Here is a 23,887-nt window from a genome sequence, read left to right as displayed (position 1 = left end):
TTCTTCCATACTTGCCGGGCTGGGCTTTTGCATAACTTTCTCGACCCGGTCCGGGGTTTCAGAAATGTTTTACTTGTCTTTTCAAAAAGATTTTCGAAATATAAAACAGTTTATAAAAGAAATGTTTGTTTTGAAAATTTGCAAAGAATTGTTTAACAATACTTTTTACAACTTTTTTGAATCCAAGCTTACCAGGCCCCGAGACCTGAGAATGTCCGACTCGATCTTTCAATTAAGATTTTCACTACCATGCAAAACTCGTACTTTCAGCGCCCTTGTGTAATTCACCCGGACTCACAACAATGCATCTCTTATGATTCCCGCTACGTTGCTGTCAACTACGAAGAGGCGATCTTATCTTTTCTTGATCTTTCGAAACACAGTAGTAGTGTTGCCCCTCTGATTGTAAGTTTGGACCAAACCGATAGATTTTACCTCAGGGTCATCTCTCATTTTCAGAACAGCAACACATTCTCTTGTCGCAGCTCGGAATGTCAGCAATGTTTCTCTCTGCTTTATTACAAACTGGGCGATCTTGGTTTCATACCTGTCTAGTTACAGGTGTTACCTTTGGATATACAACGAATAAAAAATCCAAAATTTCAGATCTTCCATTGCTCCACTACCTCAGCAACAATTAAATCCTAGCTTATGTCCACGGTACAACTTTCCTAAACCAGTGATTGCTCCTGTTCCGCCCGCAATAGTTCCCTCTTATATGCAAAGTGTAATCAATGCTGGAAAACAATTCCGCAGTTCAATTTCACCACAATCAAATACACGTTCTCGCTCTAATCATGGATCTCCACCTTCTGCATCTCCTCCAGTAAGATCTCAATTTTTTCAAGTTTTGACTTCACAAATTGGTTACAGATCCCTCAAAATAATCGAAACAACAATAACAATAATAACAATAACAACAACAACAATAATGGAAACTTTCCGGGTAATCGTAACCCTAACAGAAACCAAAACCTGAATCAGAACCAAAATCAAAATTCAAGAAACCAACAAAGTATGCAAGGACAACGAAATTTTAATCAGGTAACCCAAAACCAAATTCCCAAAAGTTACTTTTTGTTCTACAGAACAACCGAAAACAAAACGAAAGAACGCAATTTCGGAACAACCAAGCAATGCGAAACCGGTTCAATTCGCAGCAAAGAGCAAACAATTTCCAGAACAATTTCCAACAACAACGTCCGAATCAGAATTTCCAACAACCTCAAAGACCCTGGCAAGGACAACAACAGCAGTTCCAGCAGCCACGTCCACAGTTCCAGAATCCAAGACCGTTTCAGAGTTTTAATGGTGTTCAACAACATTGGAATGGTAAGAAGGGAAATGTAGCATGTTTCATTTAAAGTCTACCAATTTGAGGAAGATTCTGGGAACCAGCAGGACATGCAATTGGAGAAGCAATAAGAAACCCAATTCAAAACAGTAAGTTTTACTATTTTCGTTAGTGTATTTCTAAGGTCTGGCCTAGCCCATTTTCGGTCCGGGTTTCTAGTAATTTTTTTCTTGTCCTAAAAAAAATTTTCACCAAACGATAAGCTTGCAAAGAACGAATAAAACTATTTTCAACAAAAGAAACCGAAAAATTTGTTGAAATTTCAAAATTTTGCTAAAATTGGAGGGTGGTCTCAAACTGCGAAGATTGTGAAAAATGTGATATATGCGCCCATTGGTTTGACATTTCTGTTGAACCTGTATCATACTAAAGTTTTCATTCTTTGGAAAAAAAAAACGTAAAAATTAAAACACAGTAGTTTCATTTTTGGAAATTAAAAAACTTTAAAATATTAAATTTTCTGATTCATTTGACTAGTAAACTTTGCAAGTGCGATGTTTCACAAGTAAGACGTTTCGAAAGTAAATGTGGGAAGCAGTCTTAAAAAGACACAGAACTTCTCAAGAAACTAGATTAAATCTTAGAAAACAAAGTTTTCCGTTTTTTCTGTGCAAAAAAAGCGCAAAGCTGTTACTTTCGAAACGTCGCATTTGTGAAACGTTGCGGAGCCACATAAATCACTCCTTCTTCCAAAATTTCAGCTGTTGGCAACGGTTGGCAAGGTGGTTGGGGTAACGGAAATGGAAACGGACAAGGAAATGGCGGTGGTGGTGGATCGCCACAAACTCCCATTCAACCAGCTCCCGCACCAGCACCAGCTGTTCCTCAACCACTTCCATGGACAGGTGGTAATGGCGGGTTTGGTGGTAATGGTGGATTTAATGGAGGTTGGGGAGGTGGTGGATCAGGCGAGAACAATAACAATCATCCACTATTCGGAATCTTGGGAGGATTAGGTTTCAAGAGTGAGATTATTATTGTTATGCAGCTGCTGTTGATTTACTGCTTTTTTTCAGACCGTCAAAAACGTGCAGAGCCACCGACAATTATCGGGAAGCGGTTTACTATTAATTGCATGAACCGAGGAGACTCAGAAGATGATATGCTGGCATTATGTGGTATGATGATTTCTATATAGTAGTGGACAAGAAAATATAATATTTTGAGATTATCAGTGGAGGATAATAAAACTGGAAGTTCTAATAATGTAGTTCAGACTTTTTCCACTTTTCTGAAAATTGTACACTGAAAAAAGTTTGGTTGACACTTTTGTAATTAGAAACTTTTGTTTACAAATCCAACAAAAGCAAGATGAGAGGTTTAGAAATGGCGAAATGCTCATTTTTGTGCTGGTTTTGCCATTTTTTGCATTTCTTCAGTCACAAGCGGCATTTCTTTGGAACGGAATATGGTAGCAAAGTTGTCAATCACAAAACATGTGCTTTTTATGCTCAGTTTATTTTTATTGTTTGATATTTCAGAGAAATTGAAAAATTCTCAACTATTTTTTTCAGTCTTTTTAGTTGACTAATTTCGATTTAAAAATTAAAGAAATATATTTGTCCGGTACTATGGCTTTTCCAAAAAAAACCTACATACGTACTGGTTTTAGGGTCGTGTTGGACTTGGAGGCAGCTTCCGGAAAACTATTTTCCAAGAATTATCAATGAGCTCAGTTGTAAACCTGATGATTACTGTCTCTCAGGTAACAGTTTTTTCTCAAAAATTTGAAAGAAAAGTCAAAAATATTAAGGTTGGGGAGAATGTGTGCAACAATACCGCAACGTCGACGTCCTTCGGAGAGACAACGGCCGTTGGGTGCCTACAGTAATCACAACCTCTACATGTTGTGACTGTCGAGTTCGAGCGGGTACAGAAATTCATTCTCTTGTAATTGGTGATAAGCACTGATGGGGGGTCACAACTCTCACATGCTCATCTCCGTTTCATTCACACTATTTGCCTTTTTTATGCTACTACTTTTTTATTATCATTATTCACGCTTTTCAATTTTTCTTTTTTCAAGGCTTTTTTCTGTCAAACCTATGTAATAAAATCTCGCCCCGTTTTATTCCCCTATCGTTCCTCCTCTCGTTACTGAACAGCAATAAAACTTTTTTTTCCTTCTTCATGTCATCGATCAGTTTCTCGGAATTGTTTCAGCGAAAAACCGCCACCACTACACAGTGTCATTATCATAAGTGGGCCTTTTTAATGTGGTGATAAATTTGATAAAAAACGAAAAACGACTCGGAAACTTGCTGTTTCCTTCTATTCGTACTTCCCAAATGTATGCGTATTCTTCTTCCTGAATCTTGATGAGACAGAAAGAGAGAAATGCTGGTGGGAATATAAATTAGATAGAGATTCATCATTCGTCATCTTATTCCATCTTATTCCTCCTCATCCGAATGTTTTGTAGTTCTCACCTAGCCCCAAACACAGCAGCTGCCAATGTGTGAGGCGAGCGAGCTCTGAGTGAGCCCGTCTCATTGCTCTCGGCCCTCGGCTTTGTGGCCTTTATACACGAGAAGAGCGGCACACTTCTTCCGTGTCTCCAGTTTGTTATTCTTGGACACCGCTCGTTTCATTTTCTTCTCCCCACACCGTGCTGCCTGTTGTCCTTCATAACCAATTCCCGAATTTTAGGAAGAACTTTTTATCTCAGAGCTTGCTTGCTCACTTTCAATTTTTTTTTCAGAAAATGTTTTAGAATGTTTGCCAGCCAGAAAAAACGAAAAAAAGAAAGAATTTTTTTTGATTCATGTCTAGTTAGTGTAAATACCAAGACCAACGTCAATGATCTCTAGTAAACTTTTAAAGAGCGAAAATATTACTAATCATTCTATGAGAACTTTTTCTTTTGCTAGAAAACTGGAAATTCTAGGTTAGTAGCCATTAAAAACCAAAGGAAAAATACAAATTTTTTTTTATTTTTTCATTTAGTAAAAAGTAGAAACTGACGTGAGAAAAAATATCTGTTTGACCGCACCCTTCATTCTTTTTTCCGGGTGATTCGTTGTGTTTGGTTGTTGGACGAATCGTGATTCATACCAATTCACCCATGGGATTTGTGTGACGTTTTCCTTTTTCTTCCCAATAAGCCCAGACTTTTGAATATAACATCTGTGTTATTTTTCATCACGTTTTTCGTCTCATTTTTAAGCTTTTTTTCTGCAAAAAAAAACAAACTTCACTTAGCAAAAGTTATGTTTAGAAAGTATTTATAAGAGACTGCAGTGAGGTGGCCGTCACCTGCGCCGCCGCACGTGTGTTTACTTCGCTACACAATCTCTCTCCTTTTCTCGCTTTGCCCATCTCCTCGAACGACACTCCGCACCCGCTAAACAACGCGCAGTAGGCCGATTTGAATTCGGGTGTTCGCGCGCGCGCAGATTACCTGTGTCCTCTCCCCCGATATCTCACATTCAATGCTCATTGTCTTTTCTGTTTCTGCTAGTCTCTTATTTATCTCGGTCTCATGTAAGTCAATCAATTGTGTTTGTTTTGTTTTCCTTTACTATCTTCAGTTTTTTTCAGTTCGCTTTTCTCATTTTCCTTATTTTAAATCACCTGTTTTTTTTGTTTTCAGCCACATTAAAATGAGCGACCAGGCTGTGGACAAACCGCAAAATGACACCGCTTCTAAACCCGAAGCAACAGGAATGAGCAAAAGTGCCAAGAAAAGAGCGAACAAAAAGCAAAAAAAGCTATCAGAGAGTGAAAAAACAAACACAGAGTCAGAACGGCCAGTCGAGGTCACACAACCAGGAACGGACAAGAAAAAGGACAAAGCTGAAGTGAAGAAGCCAGAGAAGAGCAATGACGCCGTTGATAAACTTGTGCCACTGATTCAAAGGTTCGATGTGAATGGTAAGCCGTTGAGGACGATCGCTGGAAACATTCCGGTACATCTTGGAGAAATCACGCCGCATAATATTCTGGTGAGTGTTTTTGAGTTATCGAATTTTCAGGTAGACCACAATGACCGGTCTGGGCAATTAAGAATTGACTAGACGGTGAAGGCAAAAATGCAAAAAAATGCATCAGAAACTTCGAATAAGGATTCTGCCGAGAAACTACAGTGTGGCTACCCGAAATTGAATCATGGATACGTAAAAAAAAACGTAAAGCGGAAAATAATGAAGACAGTTTTTTGGATACTTATGAATCCAAATTAATGGAAAAGATAATTGAATTCTCTCTTTTTTCGTCGAGATGGAAAAAAACTGGTACCTGACAATTTGGAGCTTGTTTGGATCCCTCATTTGAGCCATTTTTGTAATCAATTGTTAAATTTTTCAACATAAAACCCAATCGACACGAGTAAAGCTAACAGGATTATTAGGTGCCAGTTTTTTTTTCTAATTTAACAATGAATGAGGATGCAGATGGAAAACAAGAAGTCAAAAAATTCTATAACCACTCCAATTATCTAAAAATATGGATAATAGTCACAATTATGTTTATTCTCATTAGCTATCTGATAGATTATACTTGAATATCTGATGCATTTGAAAAATCTTCAAAATTTTGAAAAGTTTGTCTCCTTTGGCAACGTTAGGTAGTGCTAGCCAGCTTCAGCAACTTGTCCTCTTTAAAAATTCTGATTTGATGTTCCAGTTGATTAACATTTGTTTATCTTCTATCATCACCTTTTTCTTTTTTCAGCAACTCAAAAAGCTCAACGAAGCCGTTTTCCCCATCGCCTACAACGACAAATTCTACGTCGAAGCGCGTACGTGCGGAGACCTTGGCCGCCTCGCTTACTACAACGATGTCGTCGTGGGGGCCGTCTGCTGTCGTATCGATGATATCTCGGATGAGAAGTCGCTGTACTTAATGACACTGGGAACCCTGGCCGCGTATCGACAGTGAGTTTTGAGTCAAAATTCAAATAAGAGTCCTTATCAATGACGTTGTCCTTTTCCCCAAAAATTGTATCAATGACGATTTGAATATTGGGAAGGGAAGGGCAGAGAAAAAGGGTGTAAAATTGGGTTACGCATCGAATTTTATATTTTAACGATGCCATTAAAAATATTATTTCAGATGCGGAATTGGCACGATTCTCATCAACTACGCGCTCAAATTGTGCAAGAAATTGGAAGAAGTGAAAACGATGTACTTACATGTTCAGGTACAAAATCATGAGTAGAAAGATATCATATCGAGGAAAAAGTTTTCAGGTGAACAATGAGAAAGCTGTGTCGTTCTATGAAAAACATGGATTCGTAAATGATGGAATAATTGAAGACTACTACCGTATTAGTCCCAGAGATGCCTATTTGCTCATCAAACGTATCCGCAACTAGATTAATTTGAAATTCGCACTCATTCCACTTACCATTTTTCTTTTTTCCATACATCATAACTGGCTCTGCCAGTACCCCCGCAAGTTGGATCTCTAGCAATTGACAGTAATGCTCATTTCGGTGTTTTCCTTCTCCCTAAAAAAACTCTCAAGCATAACCGTGCCCTATCGCCACAAACATGAAAACCATGTCGTATTTAGAGATTACATCCTCTTGCTGCTTTATCCTGACCAGTTTTTTGTGTCCAGTAGATTCTTCCCACCCTTTTTTTCTGGTAATTTTTGACGTGAATGTTGACGTGATTTCTTTTCAAAAGAATCGAGCCAATTTCACTCTTGGTTTTTGACTGTGTCCCATAAAAATTTACAGGCGTACCTATCATAGCTAACAAGATAATGGCAAAGTTGGAGAGCACGACGAGAGAAACTTTAATGTCCCTATGGCAGGAACAAGATAAGAAATATATATGCCACGATGTTGAGACGCGCCCAACCCATTTCATTATTTGAGGACGACTGTGTCGGCGAGTATAGATATGCCCATTCATTTTTCCTTGATAACGCATAATGCGCTTAGTGGCGCCAGTCGAGTGCTGCTTTATTTCTGAAGCGACTGATACTATATTGTTTTCGTGTTCTTGATTAGTTTAAGTAGGATTATTAACGGATTACAGGCAAATGCGAACCTGGGTGTTGATTGCGGCGTTAGCCGCGGTCTGCCTGGCCGCTCAGCAGGAGCTGAGTCATAAGGATAGAATAAAAGCGACGTTGAAGTCATGGAGTCCAAATGTTGACAAGCATTTCTTCGAACCAATCAGACACCAGACTTACAGAGCTGATGAAGACTCTGATCTCATTGTAAGTTCCACATATTCAGACTGATGGACATCTGAGTCACCATATTCCAGTTGGATACCACTCATCACATTTCAAAACGATCCATTGTCCCACCACTAATGCTAGCTGGACAAGCAACAAGAGGATGTAATAAGCCAGGATACACTGGAGAAACTTGCCAATATCGTGAGTTGCCAAATCAAAATATTTATGGCAATCTCTAATAATTCCAGCACTCTGCCAAGCCCGCAACCCATATGTGCCCAACGACCAGTCATCAGATGATGTCTCCATCGACGCTATCAATCTCGCCAATTGCACTGAATCTCACGTCATTGTTGTTGATGAGACCATGTGGGATATCAAGATTGAGTTGGAGACTGAATCACCATTGAACCCAACTTTCTTCCTTCAAGCTGAGAATGGAGATTTGATGTTCCCAGATTCCGATCGTCAAACTCCAACCGCCTACATCGCCACATACATAGGTCTGGCTCCAGGTCAATATCTTTTGGGACCAAGAGCCGATACTGGAGATCAACTTTGCACCATGTTCATGTCTGCTCGCACTTTTATCAAACTCAGCGGAGGATTCACATCTGGAGATCAAGCGGAGCGCAGTGACTACCCAACTTTGAAGTACACCTATTTTGATACCGAGTCAGTCGTCGCTCTTCATGTCCAAGGACTCGAGTACCCAGGTCAAATCCAAGCCGTTGGATTCACTGGAGCCGAGAATCATATCACGAGATACATTCCAATTGCTACCCGATTCAACTGTACCTACCCATACATTTTGGAGAGATACACTTGCAGAAGAACTAGCAACAACGATCAAGGACACAACTTTTTGCAAGTTGAAGGAATGACTAATTCTGGATACTTGTTCCGTCGTATTTTACCTTACCAGTGTGTCTGTGAGTAATTTTTTGCTTATTTTACGGATTTTCTCATTTGAATTTTTTCAGTGCCTCCAGTAACTACTACCATCGCCCCAGCTCCCACCACTCCAGCAGCACCACTCACATCTTGCCAGAATGGAGGACAGCTTCTCAAGGATGCTGGCGGAAATCCTTATTGCTACTGCTTCGGATTGTACGGTGGACGTGATTGTGGCCAGATTATCTGTGCTAATGGAGGAATCCTCCCAACTCCAGACAGCGATCGTTGTGTTTGTACCGAGGGATTCACTGGATTCCACTGCCAAAACAGTAAGATCAAACCATTAAGAGAAAAGCTTGTAACTCAAAAATTGCAGTCGTCTGTACCGAAACTTCTGGATTCGATTTCAACGCCGAAAATCCGACGCTCACCCTTGTCATCCGTTCCAGAACTCAACTCTCAGCTGTCATTGAGCAAGCCACCAACTCTGTTAAAGAGATTGTGGACCTATTGGCCTCCGAACCTGGTTACCTCACCAATTACATCGTCGTTCTTTTCGATAACGGAAGTTAGTAGAAACGCAAACATTGACACTTATGATTTCCTTATCACAGTTGCGTTGAATGATATCACAATTCAATTTTTACAGAACTCCTTCTCAGCGAGAGATATGACTCATGGGATAAAGCCATGGTTGATCTTACTAAAGCAATTCACTCGGCTCCAACTGATGGTGGATGCGATGATGTTGTATTCTCATCTGTTGCGTAAGTTGTTAGACAAAATCTGAGCGATCTAAATATATTTCTTTTAGTGCTGCCCTCTCTCAATATCCAACCAACAAGTCTCCGATCTATGTTATCACCGACGCCAATCCAAACGACAGCGCTGAAAAGGAAACAGTCTTCCATTTGGAATCTTACTGGAGAGCTCCGGTTAGTCGTAAAAATTATAAATTCTTACAAATATTTTTTTTCCCAGATCTATTTTATCTACGTCAAACCAGGACCAGCTGATGGATGCAACACGTCTCCAGACAACTCTGCATACAGAGATATGGTTGATATGGCTGCTCGCACTAGTGGTAACACATTCTATTTCGAAAACCAAACCGCTGTATCTACAGTGAGTCACTTGTTCGGAATTTGAATAGATATATAGAACTGTTATTTTCAGTTCCTCTATCAACACATGCTTTACACTCTCTACCGTTCACAAATGATTCTCTCTGGAGACTACTCGCACTGTGGCAATCAGAATCTCTACAAAACCGCTTCCGTCGACTTGACTGCTGATGAGGTGGTTGTTGTGGCCACTGGAACAGATTTGCAATTAACTGCAACCAGTCCATTGCAAACGTATCCAGATTTTGATGTTGCTTACACTGATGGGGTCAATTACATTTGGAAATACAACAGACTTGTTGCTGGAAATTGGTTTTTCACTATCAGATCTAGCTCACCAAACTCCGCTTGTACATTCAAGGTCTACCAGAAGAAGTTCAACTTCGGAGGAACCAGTCAATACAGCCCAGACTACGACATCTTCTGGTCCTTCGCCACTACTCTTACCTCTGCTGCCGGAGTTCTTCGTCAGCCAGTTCTTGGATTTGACGCCTCTCCAGTCTTCCATGTCTCCAGCTACCCAGCATTCATTTCAATGGACCGTGTCCACGCCAATCTTCAAATCTACGCTATCCGAGATGGAGTCCAAACTGAAGTCTACGGATCGAGTGGAATGTGGAGAGACGCTTGCGAGTTCAATTTCTACTTCCCTCCATTCACATGCCGTGTCCCAGATGAGGTTCTCTACTTCAACTTCTTTGCCCGTGATAACAATGACATGGCTCTCCAACGTGCTGGAACTATGTACTGCGCTTATGTTCATCCAACTCCACCACCAGATCATCAATGTCAAAATGGAGGAGTCATGAATCCATCGAACACCACTTGCTTCTGCACTCCAGAATTCACTGGAACCTATTGCCAGAACATTGTTTGCTACAACGGAGGAACTCCAACCGGAGATCACTGTGTCTGCCCACCAGGATTTGCCGGAGAAAGCTGTGAACTTGCCAGATGTGTCGAGACTGGACCAAACCCCGAATTCGTCCGTTATGGAGTCGACATGGTTTTCGCAATTGAAATAACTCAACAATCCATTGCTTCTATCGCCATACTTAGTACACGCTTCCAAGAAATTCTTCGTGATGTTCAGATGCAAAGACGCGAATGGATTCGCAACTTTGTCCTCGTCGGGTTCAATTCTACTTGGGGAGGACCTATTGCTGAGTCTCCTGCTGGAAACGTCTCAGGTATCATCACTGCTCTGAGCAACATTGCCAGTAGTGTACCTGCTGATACCGGATGTACCGTCAAGCTTTGGGACGCGTTGAATCATGCTATTTTCGCGAGAGAATTGGCTCCAGGATCTTTCGTTGAAATTTTCCAAACCACTCCAGAAGACGATACAGACGCAAGACAACTTGGTCTTTTCTATGACATGTCTCGCCGAATGGATCTTGTACTTTACGGTTTCTTGTTCGCTTTCCCACGACTATCACCAGAAGGATTTGTTTGCAACGCTAAGGTGGAGAACTACTACACACTTCTTGGAATTGTCAGTGGATCTACGGGAGACACTTATATTATGCAACCATCGGAGATCGACAACGCCGCCAGACTCATTCCATTGCAATTCTCAAATGGACAAGTTACTTTCAACTATGACATGGACTGCAGGCATGACAACGGACTTATCACTTACTTCCCAGTGGATGCTTACGCTCAGACGATTCAAATTGATACATTTGGTTATGGTACAACAATTCAAATTTTCAACGGACAAGGAGTGATGGCTGAGGCTTTGGAACTTTTCTATGACGATTTCACAGGTCAAAGTGTCTATGAAGTCAGAAAGGCTTGCGATGAAGGATGGGACAACTACGGTCAATACTGTCTCAAATTTGTGATTGGTAATGACGATATCATGACCATGCCACAAGCTAGAAAGTTCTGTGCAAACGCTGGAGGATACCTTGCTGACGATACCAGCGACGGCCAAAACGGTTTCTTGAACATGGCTGCGTCCAGAACCCAGTTCTGGATTGGTCTTTTCAAGGACAGTGATCAGCAGTTCTACTGGGATCGCGGACAGGGTAACAATCCGGACCCACTCAATCCAGCAGTCACTTACTGGGCAGACAATCAGCCGAGCAATGATCCTGTAGACCAATGTGTTTATTTCGACGGAAGATCTAGTGACGGTAATAAGGTCTGGGTAACAGACACTTGCTCTACTCCGAGACCATTCGTGTGCCAAAAGCATCGATATGATGATAAATACACACCAAATGAAATTGGAAAGGGTGACTTGCCAGCTGGACAATGGTACGCTTACCTCAAATCCAACCCAGCCGATGGAAAACCACCAAACTGTTCGCTCAGTGTCCGTGTTCAGTCTAGTCTCCAAATTCTTACTGGATACAGTACCAGCATTGGAAGCGACTACCCGCAACCAGATCCAATTCAAGACTCTTCTGCCAACAGACTCATCACATATATTCACTCGGTTGACAACCAACAGCGTGCTCCAATTCTCACTGACGCCATTCTTTGGGATGCCTACACTGGAAACTTCTACAACGGACTCAAGTATCAAGGAAGATTCGCTTGCCAATATGGATGGGTTTCACAAGACTTCTCATGTCCGAACGGAGACGATCCAGCTAACGAATTTGGAGTACTTCACGTCGGAGAAGACGAATTTGGAAACACATTCCAACGTCTCACCTATGGACATTGTTCTCGTGCTGAAATCACCTGTGGAAACGGAGGAATTAGAAAGAATGGACAATGCGTCTGCAATGAATATTGGACCGGATCTCGTTGTACTGTACCAATTTGCGTTAACGGAGGAACCAGAAACTCGGATGAGGCTTCTTGCTCCTGCCCAAGTGGATACACTGGACCAAACTGCCAGTTTGAGCAGTGTCAACCAACTGTTCCACAACTTTTCAGCAATGATAGAAAATCTCTTCTGTTGATTGTTGAAACCACAAAACAGAATGCCCCAACTGTCAACCAGCTTATTGCCAACTTATCAGATATTGTCACTGGAGCAACAATGTTCGCCCCACTCTGGTTCACAAACTTTGGCCTCGTCACCTTCGATAGTAAGTTTTTATACAAAATGATTTGTCTATTTCCAAATTTTCAGCCACCGGAAGAACGTTCGAAAAGTTCGACTACACCAACATCAATGACCTCATCGCTGATCTCACCACTCAATCTAACGCTATTTCCACTGATGGTGCATGCAGCATGCCATATCTTGGGTATGATTTTAAAATACAGTAACCAGTTTCAACTCCGATTCACCTGTTTCAGAGTTGTCGCGCATCTTTTGGAGCATGATGATGTGATCGCAATGCCAAATAGTGAAATTTTGTTGGTAACCCCAGCCGGACCATCTGATCTGCAAACCTATGTGGAAACCATGGAGAACTTGTTCAACACCCAAGCTCATGTAATTCAAAGAATAAAATTCCCGGAATCTTTATATTTTTTTTCAGCTCCATTACATTGTCTCCAAGTCAGCAAACTGTCCAACATTCGATGGTGTCAATAATGTCCAGGATATGACTTGGCTCGGATACGGGTCCAGCGGTAACATTATTTTCACCGATTCTGACAACATTGTTTCTGTAAGTCATTTTATAAGTTGCTCAATGCATCAAATTTTTACAGCTTCTCGGCAACTACCTTCCATCTCTCTACGGAGCTTCAGTCCTTCAAGATCCAACTGGTGCTTACAACTACACATGCTCCGACGGTTCTCTATGGTTCGTGCCAGTTGACATCAACACCACTTACATCTACGTCACCACTTCTTCTGAATTCGGATCCATATCCATCAAAGACCCACTTGGACGTATGTTAATGATTTAGACAAGAAAACCTTCCAATTTTCAATTCAGTCGATCACAACGTCGCCCCAGCCTACAGCGTCGGAGAACAAAAGTTCTACAAGATCGAAGTTGATAGACTTGGAGGAATCTGGACTCTTCAAGTTGTGAGCCCAGGATTATGCTTGGCTCATGTCTACTCTGTTGGTGGTGCAAAGGTCTATACCAAGTTCGCTCTTCCAAGTCCATCTGGAGGAAATGCCGACCCACTTGGAGCTCATCAAGACGGTATCATGGTTCAACCAGTCGCCGGAATGAACAACGTCGCTGTCTTCCACATTGCCGGTGATCCATTCCACAACGGACAACTTCAATATGTTGAGATCTTTGATATTGGACAGAACAGTGTTACTGTGAGTTTCAGAAAAAAGTGTAAAGTTCTAATTGGCAATTAATTTTTTTCAGAACATTCTCCGATCCGAACTCTACAGACGTATCGACTGCTCCTATGAATACTACTCCGACTTGTTCACTTGCAATGGTGATATGGTTGTGGTCTTCGTTCACGGAGTTGACGAGAACAACCAGAAGTTCAGAAGACAAGAAGTCGTTGTCTGCAACGGACGTGCTCCACCGACCATGCAGCCACCAGTTTCAGTAATCACACAAGGACCGGGCACTCCTGTCACACAGGGATCACCACAAACTACACCAACTGGAGGGCCGACTCCTACGGTAATTCCCTCCTATCAAGAGGCTTTTGCATAAAATAATGATTTATAGACAGCAACTCCATTGACAAGTCTCCAATTTGACATTGTCTTTATGATTGATGGTTCTCAAGCTGCACAGAGCTACTTTGACTCGGTATATATTTTAAAATAGTTTAGGAAACTCAAATTTTTGTTTCCAGTTCACGAAATTCATTCAAACCTTCATGGTTTCCTTCAATATTAGCTTGAACCGAGCTCGTGTTGGAATCATAATTGTTGCTCCGGATTTGGATGACCAACCACCACCAGTTGCAAATCTAAACTCCATTACTTCTCAAGCTAATCTCAATTCTAACTTGGCGCTTCTCAAAGACAACTACGCAGATTTTGATCACGCTGGACAACTCCTCAACTCCAACCTCCAAGTCGTCAGTTCAACTGATTATATGGCCACGAATGCAGGATACCGTAGCGACATCAGTAATCATGTTCTTTTCTACCTCACAGCTACCACTGGGTAAGCTCTGATTCAAATTTTTAGTAATCACCTGTTTTTTTTCAGATTTGACGTGGACCCCACAGCAACAGCCAAATCCATCATTGCTCAGAAACAATACGGTATCATCACCGTTGGTATGGGAAATGCAGTTGATAATACCAAACTGCAAGCTGTCTCCGGTGGTGCTGCTTGCTCATTCACTGCTAACGATTTCGCTGGATTGAACAACCAGATCAGAACGATCCAACAATTGATCATCAATGCCAAGTAAGACAATTTATTGAGAAAGTGAAATTCTAACTTTTTTCACAATTTCAGCACCAATGGAGGAGTGTACTGCACAAACAACTGAATGGAATAAGTGTTTTTTCATTGAATAAAGACTTTAATTGCTTTAATGAATTCATGAATTTATTACCATCAAGACAAACACAAATCACAATTTTTTGCACGGACCTAGCTACAATAGCCCATCAGAATACGAAAACGGTCTCAAAGAGGCAATTAAAAAGATCTTATATGATAAAAAGCGCGGCATTTCTAATGCACTTTTTGGCAACCTTCTCCACCGACTGTGATTGAAAACACACTGTATGCGCTGGCACTCGGAGATAAGAGTTTTGCCACGGCACCGATGACGTTTCGCCTCTTTTTGCCTCGGTCACACCTCTTGATTGATGACTTTGAAATAGGTTTAAATCAGTCTTAATGATAATTACATTAGGCGTGTGCGCCCCGCGTTTTCCTGTTTCATTTATAACCAAATTTCAGTCCTAAAATTTATTATTTACAATTTATTATAACATTTTCTAGGAATGCGAACCTGGGTGTTGATTGCGGCACTGGCCGTGATCTGCCTAGCAGAGCAGGAGATTAGTCACCAGGATAGGATCCGAGCTGTGTTGAAGACATGGGATATGAAAGATGAGAAGACATTTTTTGAGCCGATTGCAGAGCAAAAGTTTAGAGCAGTAGAAAACTCGGATATATTCGTAAGTCAAAAATTGTCAGAGATCTTAAAAAACAGAAAAGAACAGTTGGATACTCATCATATCTCAAAACGATCAGTTGCGGAGCCCCATGTGTTTGCTGGAATGGCCACAAGAGGATGTAACAAGCCAGGTTACACTGGAGAGACGTGCCAATATCGTTAGTGTCCCAAGTAGTACGACGGAAGTCATTAATTGATTTCAGCACTTTGCGGAGTCCGCAATCCAGTAGTTCCTAACAACCAGGCATCTGATGACATCTCGATTGACGCCACGAATCTTGCCAACTGCAGTACCCCTTATGTCATTGTTGTTGACGAAACAATGTGGAATATCAAAATCCAACTTGAAACTGAATCTCCATTAAACCCAACTTTCTTCCTTCAAGCCGAGAATGGAGATTTGATCTCTCCAGATTCTGATAGTCAACGCCCAACGACATACACAGCCACTTACGGAATGCTTCTACCAGGACAGTACTTGCTTGGCCCAAGAGCTGACACTGGAGACGAGTACTGTATGATGATGATGACTGCTCGCACTCCAATCCAACTTTCTGGAGGATTCACATCCGGAGATCAAGCGGAGCGTAATGACTTCCCATTGTTGAAGTATACCTATTTTGATACTGAAGCGGTTGTTGGTCTTCATGCTCAAGGGCTTGACTTCCCTGGTCAGATTCAAGCAATCGGGTTCACTGGTGCAGAGAGCCACATCTCTCGATACATTCCAATTGCTACCCGTTACAACTGCACCTACCCATACATTTTGGAGAGGTACACTTGCAGAAGAACTAGCAACAATGATATGGGACACAACTTTATGCAAGTCGAAGGAATGACCAATTCTGGATACTTGTTCCGTCGTATCCTTTCCTACCAGTGCATCTGTAAAAATTGTTTTCCTATTATTCAGATTACAAAAATAATTTTCAGTGCCACCAGTCTCTACTACCGTTGCCCCAGCTCCAACCACAACCATGGCACCACTCACTTCGTGCAAGAACGGTGGACAACTTCTCAAGGATGCCAGCGGATCTCCATACTGCTACTGCTTCGGACTCTACACCGGAAGCGATTGTTCAACTATGCTCTGCGCAAATGGAGGATACTTGCCAACACCCACATCCGACCATTGCCAGTGTCCGGAAGGATTCACCGGATTCCATTGCCAGAATAGTGATTTTTTAGAAATGTTAAAAGACTTTTAATTTAAATTTTTCAGTTGTCTGCTCTGACACTTCTGGATTTGACTTCAACGCTGAGAACCCAACCCTCACTCTTGTCATCCGTTCCAGAACTGAGCTCTCTGCAGTCATTGATGGAGCCACTCAATCCGTCCAAAGCATGGTTGACTTGCTGGTCTCGGAACCCGGTTATCTCACAAACTTCATCGTTGTCTTGTTTGATAACGGCAGTAAGTTTTACATCACTCTCATCACTTATTTATTATCCGGTTACACTTCGAAAGTTTGATTTTTCTTATCAGTGAGAGTACACAGTTAAGAGGATTGCGTTTCAGGACTTCTGGTCAACCAACGATATGACTCATGGGATGCTGCTATGGTTGATCTCACCAAAGCAATCAACTCGGCGCCATCAGATGGTGGATGTGACGATGTTGTTTTCTCTTCGATAGCGTAATAAAGTAATATAGAGTCCAACAACGAAAAAATAATTTTTCTAGCGCTGCTCTCTCTTTATATCCAACTAATAAGTCCCCGATCTACGTTATCACCGACGCCAATCCAAACGACAGCGCTGAAAAAGAAACAGTCTTCCATTTGGAATCCTATTGGAGAGCACCGGTACTACTGACTTGATCATTAGATTTAGAATTTTTGCGAAATTTTAGATCTACTTTATCTACGTTCAACCAACAGTTGCCGAAGCATGCAACTCGTCCCCAGATAACAGTGGATACAGAGATATGGTTGATATGGCTGCTCGCACTGGTGGTAACACATTCTACTTCAGTGACAGAACTGTCATCTCTAAAGTAAGTTTTATGATATACAAAAAAGACCATTTTCAACTTTAGTTCTTCCTCCAACACATGGAGAACACTCTCTTCCGTTCACAACTGATCCTCTCTGGAGACTACTCGCACTGTACCAACCAGAACGTCTACAAGTCTGCCTCTATTGATTTGAGTACTGATATGGTTGTTGTTGTGGCTACTGGAACCAACTTGACTCTTCAAGTCACTAACCCGTATAGAGATAGACCAGAATTCACTGTAGCTTATACTGACGGAGTGAACTACATCTGGACTTACAACCAGCAAGTTACTGGGCAATGGTTCTTTAACGTGGTTTCAAACTCTCCAAACTCTGCTTGCACTTTCAAGGTCTACCAAAAGAAGTTCAACTTTGGAGGAGTCAACCAGTATGCCCCAGACTACGACATCTTCTGGTCCTTCGCCACTACTCTTACCTCTGCTGCCGGAGTTCTTCGTCAGCCAGTTCTTGGATTTGACGCCTCTCCAGTCTTCCATGTCTCCAACTACCCAGAGTTCATTTCCATGGATCGTGTCCACGCCAATCTTCAAATCTACGCTATCCGAGATGGAGTCCAAACTGAAGTCTACGGATCCAGTGGAATGTGGAGAGACGCTTGCGAGTTCAATTTCTACTTCCCTCCATTCACATGCCGTGTCCCAGATGAGGTTCTCTACTTTAACTTCTTCGCCCGTGATAGAAATGACATGACCCTTCAACGTGCTGGAACCATGTACTGCGCTCAAGTCCATCCAACTCCACCACCAGATCATCAATGCCAGAATGGAGGAGTCATGAATCCATTGAACACCACTTGCTTCTGTACTCCAGAATTCACTGGAACATACTGCCAGAACGTTGTCTGCTACAACGGAGGTACTGCAGCTGGAGATCACTGTGTCTGCCCACCAGCTTATGCCGGAACCAGTTGTGAAATGGCTAGGTGTCTCGAGACCGGACCAAACCCAGAGTACATTCGCTATGAAGTAGATATGGTCTTTGCCGTTGAAGTCACTCAAAACTCTCTTGCTTCTCTCGTTATGCTGAACTCCAACTTCCAAGAGATTCTTCGTGATGTCCAGATGCAAGATAGCAGATGGATCAGAAGCTTTGTCCTTGTTGGTTTCAATTCCACCTGGGGAGGACCAATCGCTCAATCACCAGCTAACAATCTCACCGCGATCACTACTGCTCTTAATAATCTTGCTTCCAATGTTCCATCGGATACCGGATGCAGAGTGAAACTTTGGGATGCCCTTGATCATGCCGTCTTTGCGGGAGAAATTGCTGCGGGATCATACATTGAAATCTTCCAAACTACACCGGAAGATGAAAAAGACCAACGCTCTCTTGGAATCTGGTATGACATGTCTCGTGCTATGGATTTGGTTATCTACGGATTCCTGAGTGCCAGACCACAATCGCTACCATCTGGATTTGTCTGCAATGCGAACCTGACTGATTACTATGTTCTTTTCGGAATTGTAACTGGATCCACTGGAACAACATACGTTCTTCAAGCTGCTGAAATTTCGAACGCTATCAGATTGATTCCACTTCAATTCTCAAATGGACTTGTCACCTGGAATGAGCTTGACGACTGTAGACACGACAACGGAATGACCACATTCTTCCCAGTTGACGCTTACACTCAAACCATTCAACTTACTGTTTTTGGATACGGCACCACTATTCAAGTGTATAATGGAAACGGAGTTTTGGCGGAAGCTCTCGAACTGTTCTATGATTCTTTCACCGGTCAAAGTGTCTACGAAGTTAGAAAAAGTTGTGATTCTGGATGGGAACCATTCGGTCAATACTGTATCAAGTTCATGTCGAAGACTGATGACATCATGACCATGCCACAAGCCAGAAACTTCTGTGCAACTGCTGGTGGATATCTCGCTGATGATCTTGGAGATGATAAGAACAATTTCCTTAGCTTGGCTGCTGCTAGCACTCAATTCTGGATTGGTCTCTTTAGAGACAACACTAACCAGTTTGTCTGGGATCGAGGACAAGGAATCGATCCAGTTCAACTCAACCAGCCAAACACCTATTGGGCAGATAATGAGCCAAGCAATGATCTAACCAGACAATGCGTGTTCTACAACGGAAGAAGTGCTAATAATAAGAAGTCTTGGGTCACCGACTCTTGCTCCACTCCTAGACCATTTGTTTGCCAGAAGCATAGATATGACGCTGACCACAGACCGAATACCATTGGGGACGCTGACCTTCCAGCTGGTAACTGGTACGTTAACATCAAGAGTAACCCAGCCACTGGAACACTTCCAAACTACTGTACCTTGGCTGTTCGTGTTCAGTCTAGTTTGCAAATCACCACAGGATTCACCCAGAAGATAAGTGATGATCATCCGCAAATCGACCCAATCCAAGACTTTTCTGGAAACAGACTTATCAGTTATGTTCACTCTGCTGACAACGAAAACCGTGTTCCAATTCTTACCGATGCTATTCTTTGGGATGCAGGAAATGGAACGTTCTACAATGGACTGAAATACCAAGCCAGATTCGGTTGCGAATACGGATGGGTCTCCCAAGACTTCCCATGTCCCAACAGTGACAACGCTAATAACGAGTTTGGGGTACTTCACGTCGGAGAAGATGAGTTCGGAAATGCATTCCAACGTATGACATGGGGACACTGCTCACCAGCTCAAATCGCCTGTGGCAACGGAGGAATCAGACAGAATGGACAGTGTATCTGCACAGATTACTGGACAGGATCTCAATGTACCGTACCAATTTGTGTCAACGGTGGAACTAGAAACGAGGACGAAAGATCTTGCAGCTGTCCAACCGGATACAACGGATTGAACTGTCAATTTGAAATTTGCCAACCACTCATCCCACAACTGTTCAGCGATGACGGAAAGACTTTGTTGATGGTTGTAGAAACCACCAGACAGAACTCGGCTACTGTGAACCAATTGATTGCCAACCTTAAGAATATTGTGACCTCGGCCACCGCATTCGCTCCAATCTGGTTCAAATACTTCGGTCTTGTCACTTTCGATAGTAAGTCGAATTCTTGTTGTTTTCATCTTCAACCATGCAATTCTAGACACCGGAAGAACATTTGAGAAGTACAACTACACTACCATCGATGACCTCATCACTGATCTCACCGTTCAATCCAACGCCATTTCCACCGATGGTGCATGCAGCTTGCCATATCTTGGGTAGGATATACAGTAGTCAGTTTTAATTTACAACAGCGTTTTCAGAGTTCTTGCGCATCTCTTGGAGCACGATGATGTGATTGCCACGCCAAACAGCGAAATCTTCTTGGTCACCGCTGCTGGACCATCCGACATGAACAAGTATTTAGAGACAATGAACACACTTTTCAATACCGAAGCACATGTAAGAAACTGTTAGTGAGAATTAAGAATAATTATGGTTTTTCAGTTGCACTACGTTCTGTCCAAGACTGCCAACTGCCCAACATTCGATGGTGTCAACAATGTCCAGGATATGACTTGGCTAGGATACGGATCAAGTGGAAATATTCTTTTCACTGATGTGGCCAACCTTGTTACTGTAAGAAAAAATTGATCTGGTGCGTATGTCAATCATGTCATATTTCCAGCTCCTCAACAACTACCTTCCATCTCTCTACGGAGCTTCAGTCCTTCAAGACCCAACTGGAGCTGCCAACTACACCTGTTCCGATGGTTCCACCCCATGGTTCGTTCCAATTGATTCCAACGCCACATTTATCTATGTTACCACTGCTTCTGAATTTGGATCTCTGTCCGTCAAGGACCCACTTGGACGTAAGTTCATGGACTTTGTTTTTGAAGAAAATTAAGAAAAACAACAGTATAATTTATTTCAGTTGTTCACAACCTTGCCCCAGCCTACAATGCTGGAGAACAAAAAATGTATAAGATCGAAGTTGATGGTCTTGGAGGAATCTGGTCTCTTCAACTTGTCAATCCACCAGGCTTATGCTTGGCTCATGTCTACACCACAGGAGGTGCCAAGATCTACACCAAGTTCTCACTTCCAATGCCAGTTGGAGTGAACACTGATCCACTGGGTGCCCATCAAGACGGAAGAAACATCCAACCAGTTGCTGGATTTGAAAATGTTGCTACTTTCCATTTGTACGGAAACTCGTTCAGTAATGGACAACTGCAATACGCCGAGATCTTCGATATTGATTCAAATGGAGGTGCCACCGTAAGTCCACGAAAATCTACATTAGGTTATAGGAACTTGTTTCAGAACATTCTCCGCTCTGAACTATACAGAAGAGACAGATGCTCTTACGAGTACTATTCTGACTTGTTCACTTGCAATGGTGATATGGTTATTATCTTCGTTCACGGAGTTGATGAAAACAATCAGAAGTTTAGAAGACAACAAGTTGTAATTTGCAATGGTTCGAAATATTTCTTTTTTTCCCTTTCTTAAAGGAGGCGAGACAGCAAAAATTTCGGGGGACAGTTCGGGGGACGAAATCGCGCCGCGCTTATGTATACCATCGGTCGTCAGGCGCCTTCGCGCCCCCGTAGCTCAGCCGGTAGCGGGGTTGTACCCCTGAGCTGCCTGTCATGAGTTCAACCCCTTATGGGGGTTCTCTATGCAAATTATCAGAAAAACTTTTTTTTGGTGTCTGGCCTCCTTAAAAATATACAATTTAAGGCCGCAACCCAACCACCGGACAACCTGTTACTGGAACTATTGGACCTGTTACCCAAGGACCAAATACCCAGCCAACGCAACAGCCACCAATGACCACACAAACCCAAGCTCCACCAGCTGTAAGAAAACCCGGAGAAACGCGGCTGGGAACAAAACATTTTTCAGAGCCCATCTCCATCAACAGCTCCAGGACAACAATTTGATATTGTTTTCATGATCGATGGATCTCAATCCGCGCAAACTAGTTTCGATACCGTAAGGCCACTGCATTAATACCATTTTCTGAATTATATTGTTCTTCAGTTCACCAAGTTCATTCAAACCTTCATGATCAACTATGACGTTGGAATAAGTGGAGCTCATGTTGGACTTGTCGTCGTTGCTCCAGACATTGAGGACCAAGCACCGCCAGCCGCTAATTTGAACTCTATCACTTCTCAAGCCAGTTTGATCTCCAACTTGGGACTTCTCAGGGACAACTACGCAGATTTCGACCACGCCGGACAAGTTCTTACTTACAACCTCCAGGTAGTCAGCTCAGCTGAATACATGAGCCCAACTGCTGGATACCGTACTAACATCAACAATCATCTTCTGGTCTACATCACAACAACCACTTCGTAAGGGTTCTAGTTCAAAATTATTTATTATCATTGAGTTTTCAGATTCTACACCGACCCAACTCCATCTGCTCAAACCATTATCGCTCAAAAGCAATACGGAATCATCACTATTGGATACGGACCAACCGTTGACGCCGGAAAACTTCTGACTATTTCTGGTGGAGCCGCATGCTCGTTCACAGCTAATGATGTTGCTAGCTTGAACAACCAAATCAAGCCTATTCAACAACTTATCGCGACCGCTGGGTAAGAACTTATAAAACAATTCAAAAATGTTTAACTTATTGTGTTTCAGAACCAACGGAGGAATGTACTGCAAGAGCAATTGAACAATTTCCTGGAAGTGATTATTTTTTTTCCTGAATAAATATTTTTAATTATCGTGGTTCCAACAAAAAATAAAGTAACTGGTCATAACTTTCTAAAACAACGACCATTTAAAAATTTTAAAACATAATCGTAATCAGCATTCTAGATAACACCAGGGCAATGAACTCAGTAGTCTTGTCTATCAAGCTGATGGAGTGAAAACAGAAATACTGGCTTGTACGATCGTAACAAGTCATTTGTTCAATGGGCCGATATAAAAGTACTAGATGTCCTTAAACAGAAGATACCGGACTTTCTGCTGACAATTCATACGGCTAAATCAGAACTGACGGCATCTCGCATCCACCCGACCGACACACACGAACAGCTTTTGTGAAATAATGGCGGTTCATTTATATAATTTTGTAATCTATTGCACAGTTTTTGAGCACATAGTTAATTTATGTTACTCCTATTTTTACATGCAAAATTCTCGAAATTCCATGAAGATTATTTCAAAAAATCACTATAATTTTCCCCCTTCCCGCTACAACAACCAAATATTTTGAAACCTATATTCAACAAACATATTCCTGAGTTTGGGTGTGACAGTTTTATAATCAGTTCCGCTTCATTGCTGATCTAATAAAATTTCGAAATTGAGAAGAAATTCACAGAGCTGACTTGTGAGTTGTTAAGAAATATTCTTATCATGATTAATTTTTCTTGTTTGTCGTTACTCTCGTTGGCATTGCTTATTATTTCAACTCCCTTTTAATAACTTG

General features: G+C 42.0%; 4 protein-coding genes across 4 annotated transcripts in view; all 4 read left to right on the top strand.

Moving 5' to 3' along the window:
• Positions 1–3,265, top strand: part of Cbr-pqn-37 — a gene marked incomplete at both ends in the record, with an annotated part of 4,471 nt that extends 1,206 nt beyond the window's left edge. Inside the window, 8 exons of the mRNA XM_045239459.1 lie at positions 607–826; positions 874–1,044; positions 1,089–1,332; positions 1,381–1,443; positions 2,056–2,319; positions 2,371–2,472; positions 2,967–3,059; positions 3,108–3,265. Of these exons, the coding sequence (XP_045095346.1) occupies positions 607–826; positions 874–1,044; positions 1,089–1,332; positions 1,381–1,443; positions 2,056–2,319; positions 2,371–2,472; positions 2,967–3,059; positions 3,108–3,265 (1,315 nt within the window). The remainder of the gene's footprint in view (positions 1–606; positions 827–873; positions 1,045–1,088; positions 1,333–1,380; positions 1,444–2,055; positions 2,320–2,370; positions 2,473–2,966; positions 3,060–3,107) is intronic.
• A 1,691-nt stretch (positions 3,266–4,956) lies between these two features.
• CBG14164 lies at positions 4,957–6,669 on the top strand (the record flags this gene model as incomplete). The annotated part of the gene is made up of 3 exons (XM_045239458.1): positions 4,957–5,298; positions 6,026–6,228; positions 6,495–6,669. The coding sequence occupies 3 exons, from the start codon at positions 4,957–4,959 to the stop codon at positions 6,667–6,669; spliced, it is 720 nt and encodes a 239-aa protein (XP_045095345.1).
• A 677-nt stretch (positions 6,670–7,346) lies between these two features.
• Positions 7,347–23,122, top strand: CBG14163 (the record flags this gene model as incomplete). Its single annotated transcript, XM_002644295.1, is given in 20 exon segments — positions 7,347–7,526; positions 7,577–7,691; positions 7,739–8,422; positions 8,474–8,716; positions 8,764–8,955; positions 9,037–9,154; positions 9,202–9,322; positions 9,369–9,512; positions 9,564–12,561; positions 12,606–12,723; positions 12,776–12,914; positions 12,961–13,092; positions 21,110–21,296; positions 21,359–21,705; positions 21,751–21,907; positions 22,171–22,289; positions 22,306–22,425; positions 22,474–22,790; positions 22,836–23,039; positions 23,089–23,122. The coding sequence occupies 20 exon segments, from the start codon at positions 7,347–7,349 to the stop codon at positions 23,120–23,122; spliced, it is 6,669 nt and encodes a 2,222-aa protein (XP_002644341.1).
• On the top strand, positions 13,840–15,087 carry CBG29120 (the record flags this gene model as incomplete). The annotated part of the gene is made up of 4 exons (XM_045239457.1): positions 13,840–14,028; positions 14,077–14,160; positions 14,207–14,228; positions 14,840–15,087. The coding sequence occupies 4 exons, from the start codon at positions 13,840–13,842 to the stop codon at positions 15,085–15,087; spliced, it is 543 nt and encodes a 180-aa protein (XP_045100895.1).
• Positions 23,123–23,887: the final 765 nt, after the last annotated feature.

The sequence above is a fragment of the Caenorhabditis briggsae genome, assembly GCF_000004555.2.
Source record: "Caenorhabditis briggsae complete genome, chrX, whole genome shotgun sequence".
Taxonomy (NCBI): Eukaryota; Metazoa; Nematoda; class Chromadorea; order Rhabditida; family Rhabditidae; genus Caenorhabditis; species Caenorhabditis briggsae.
This window is presented reverse-complemented; position numbering and strand designations above follow the sequence as displayed.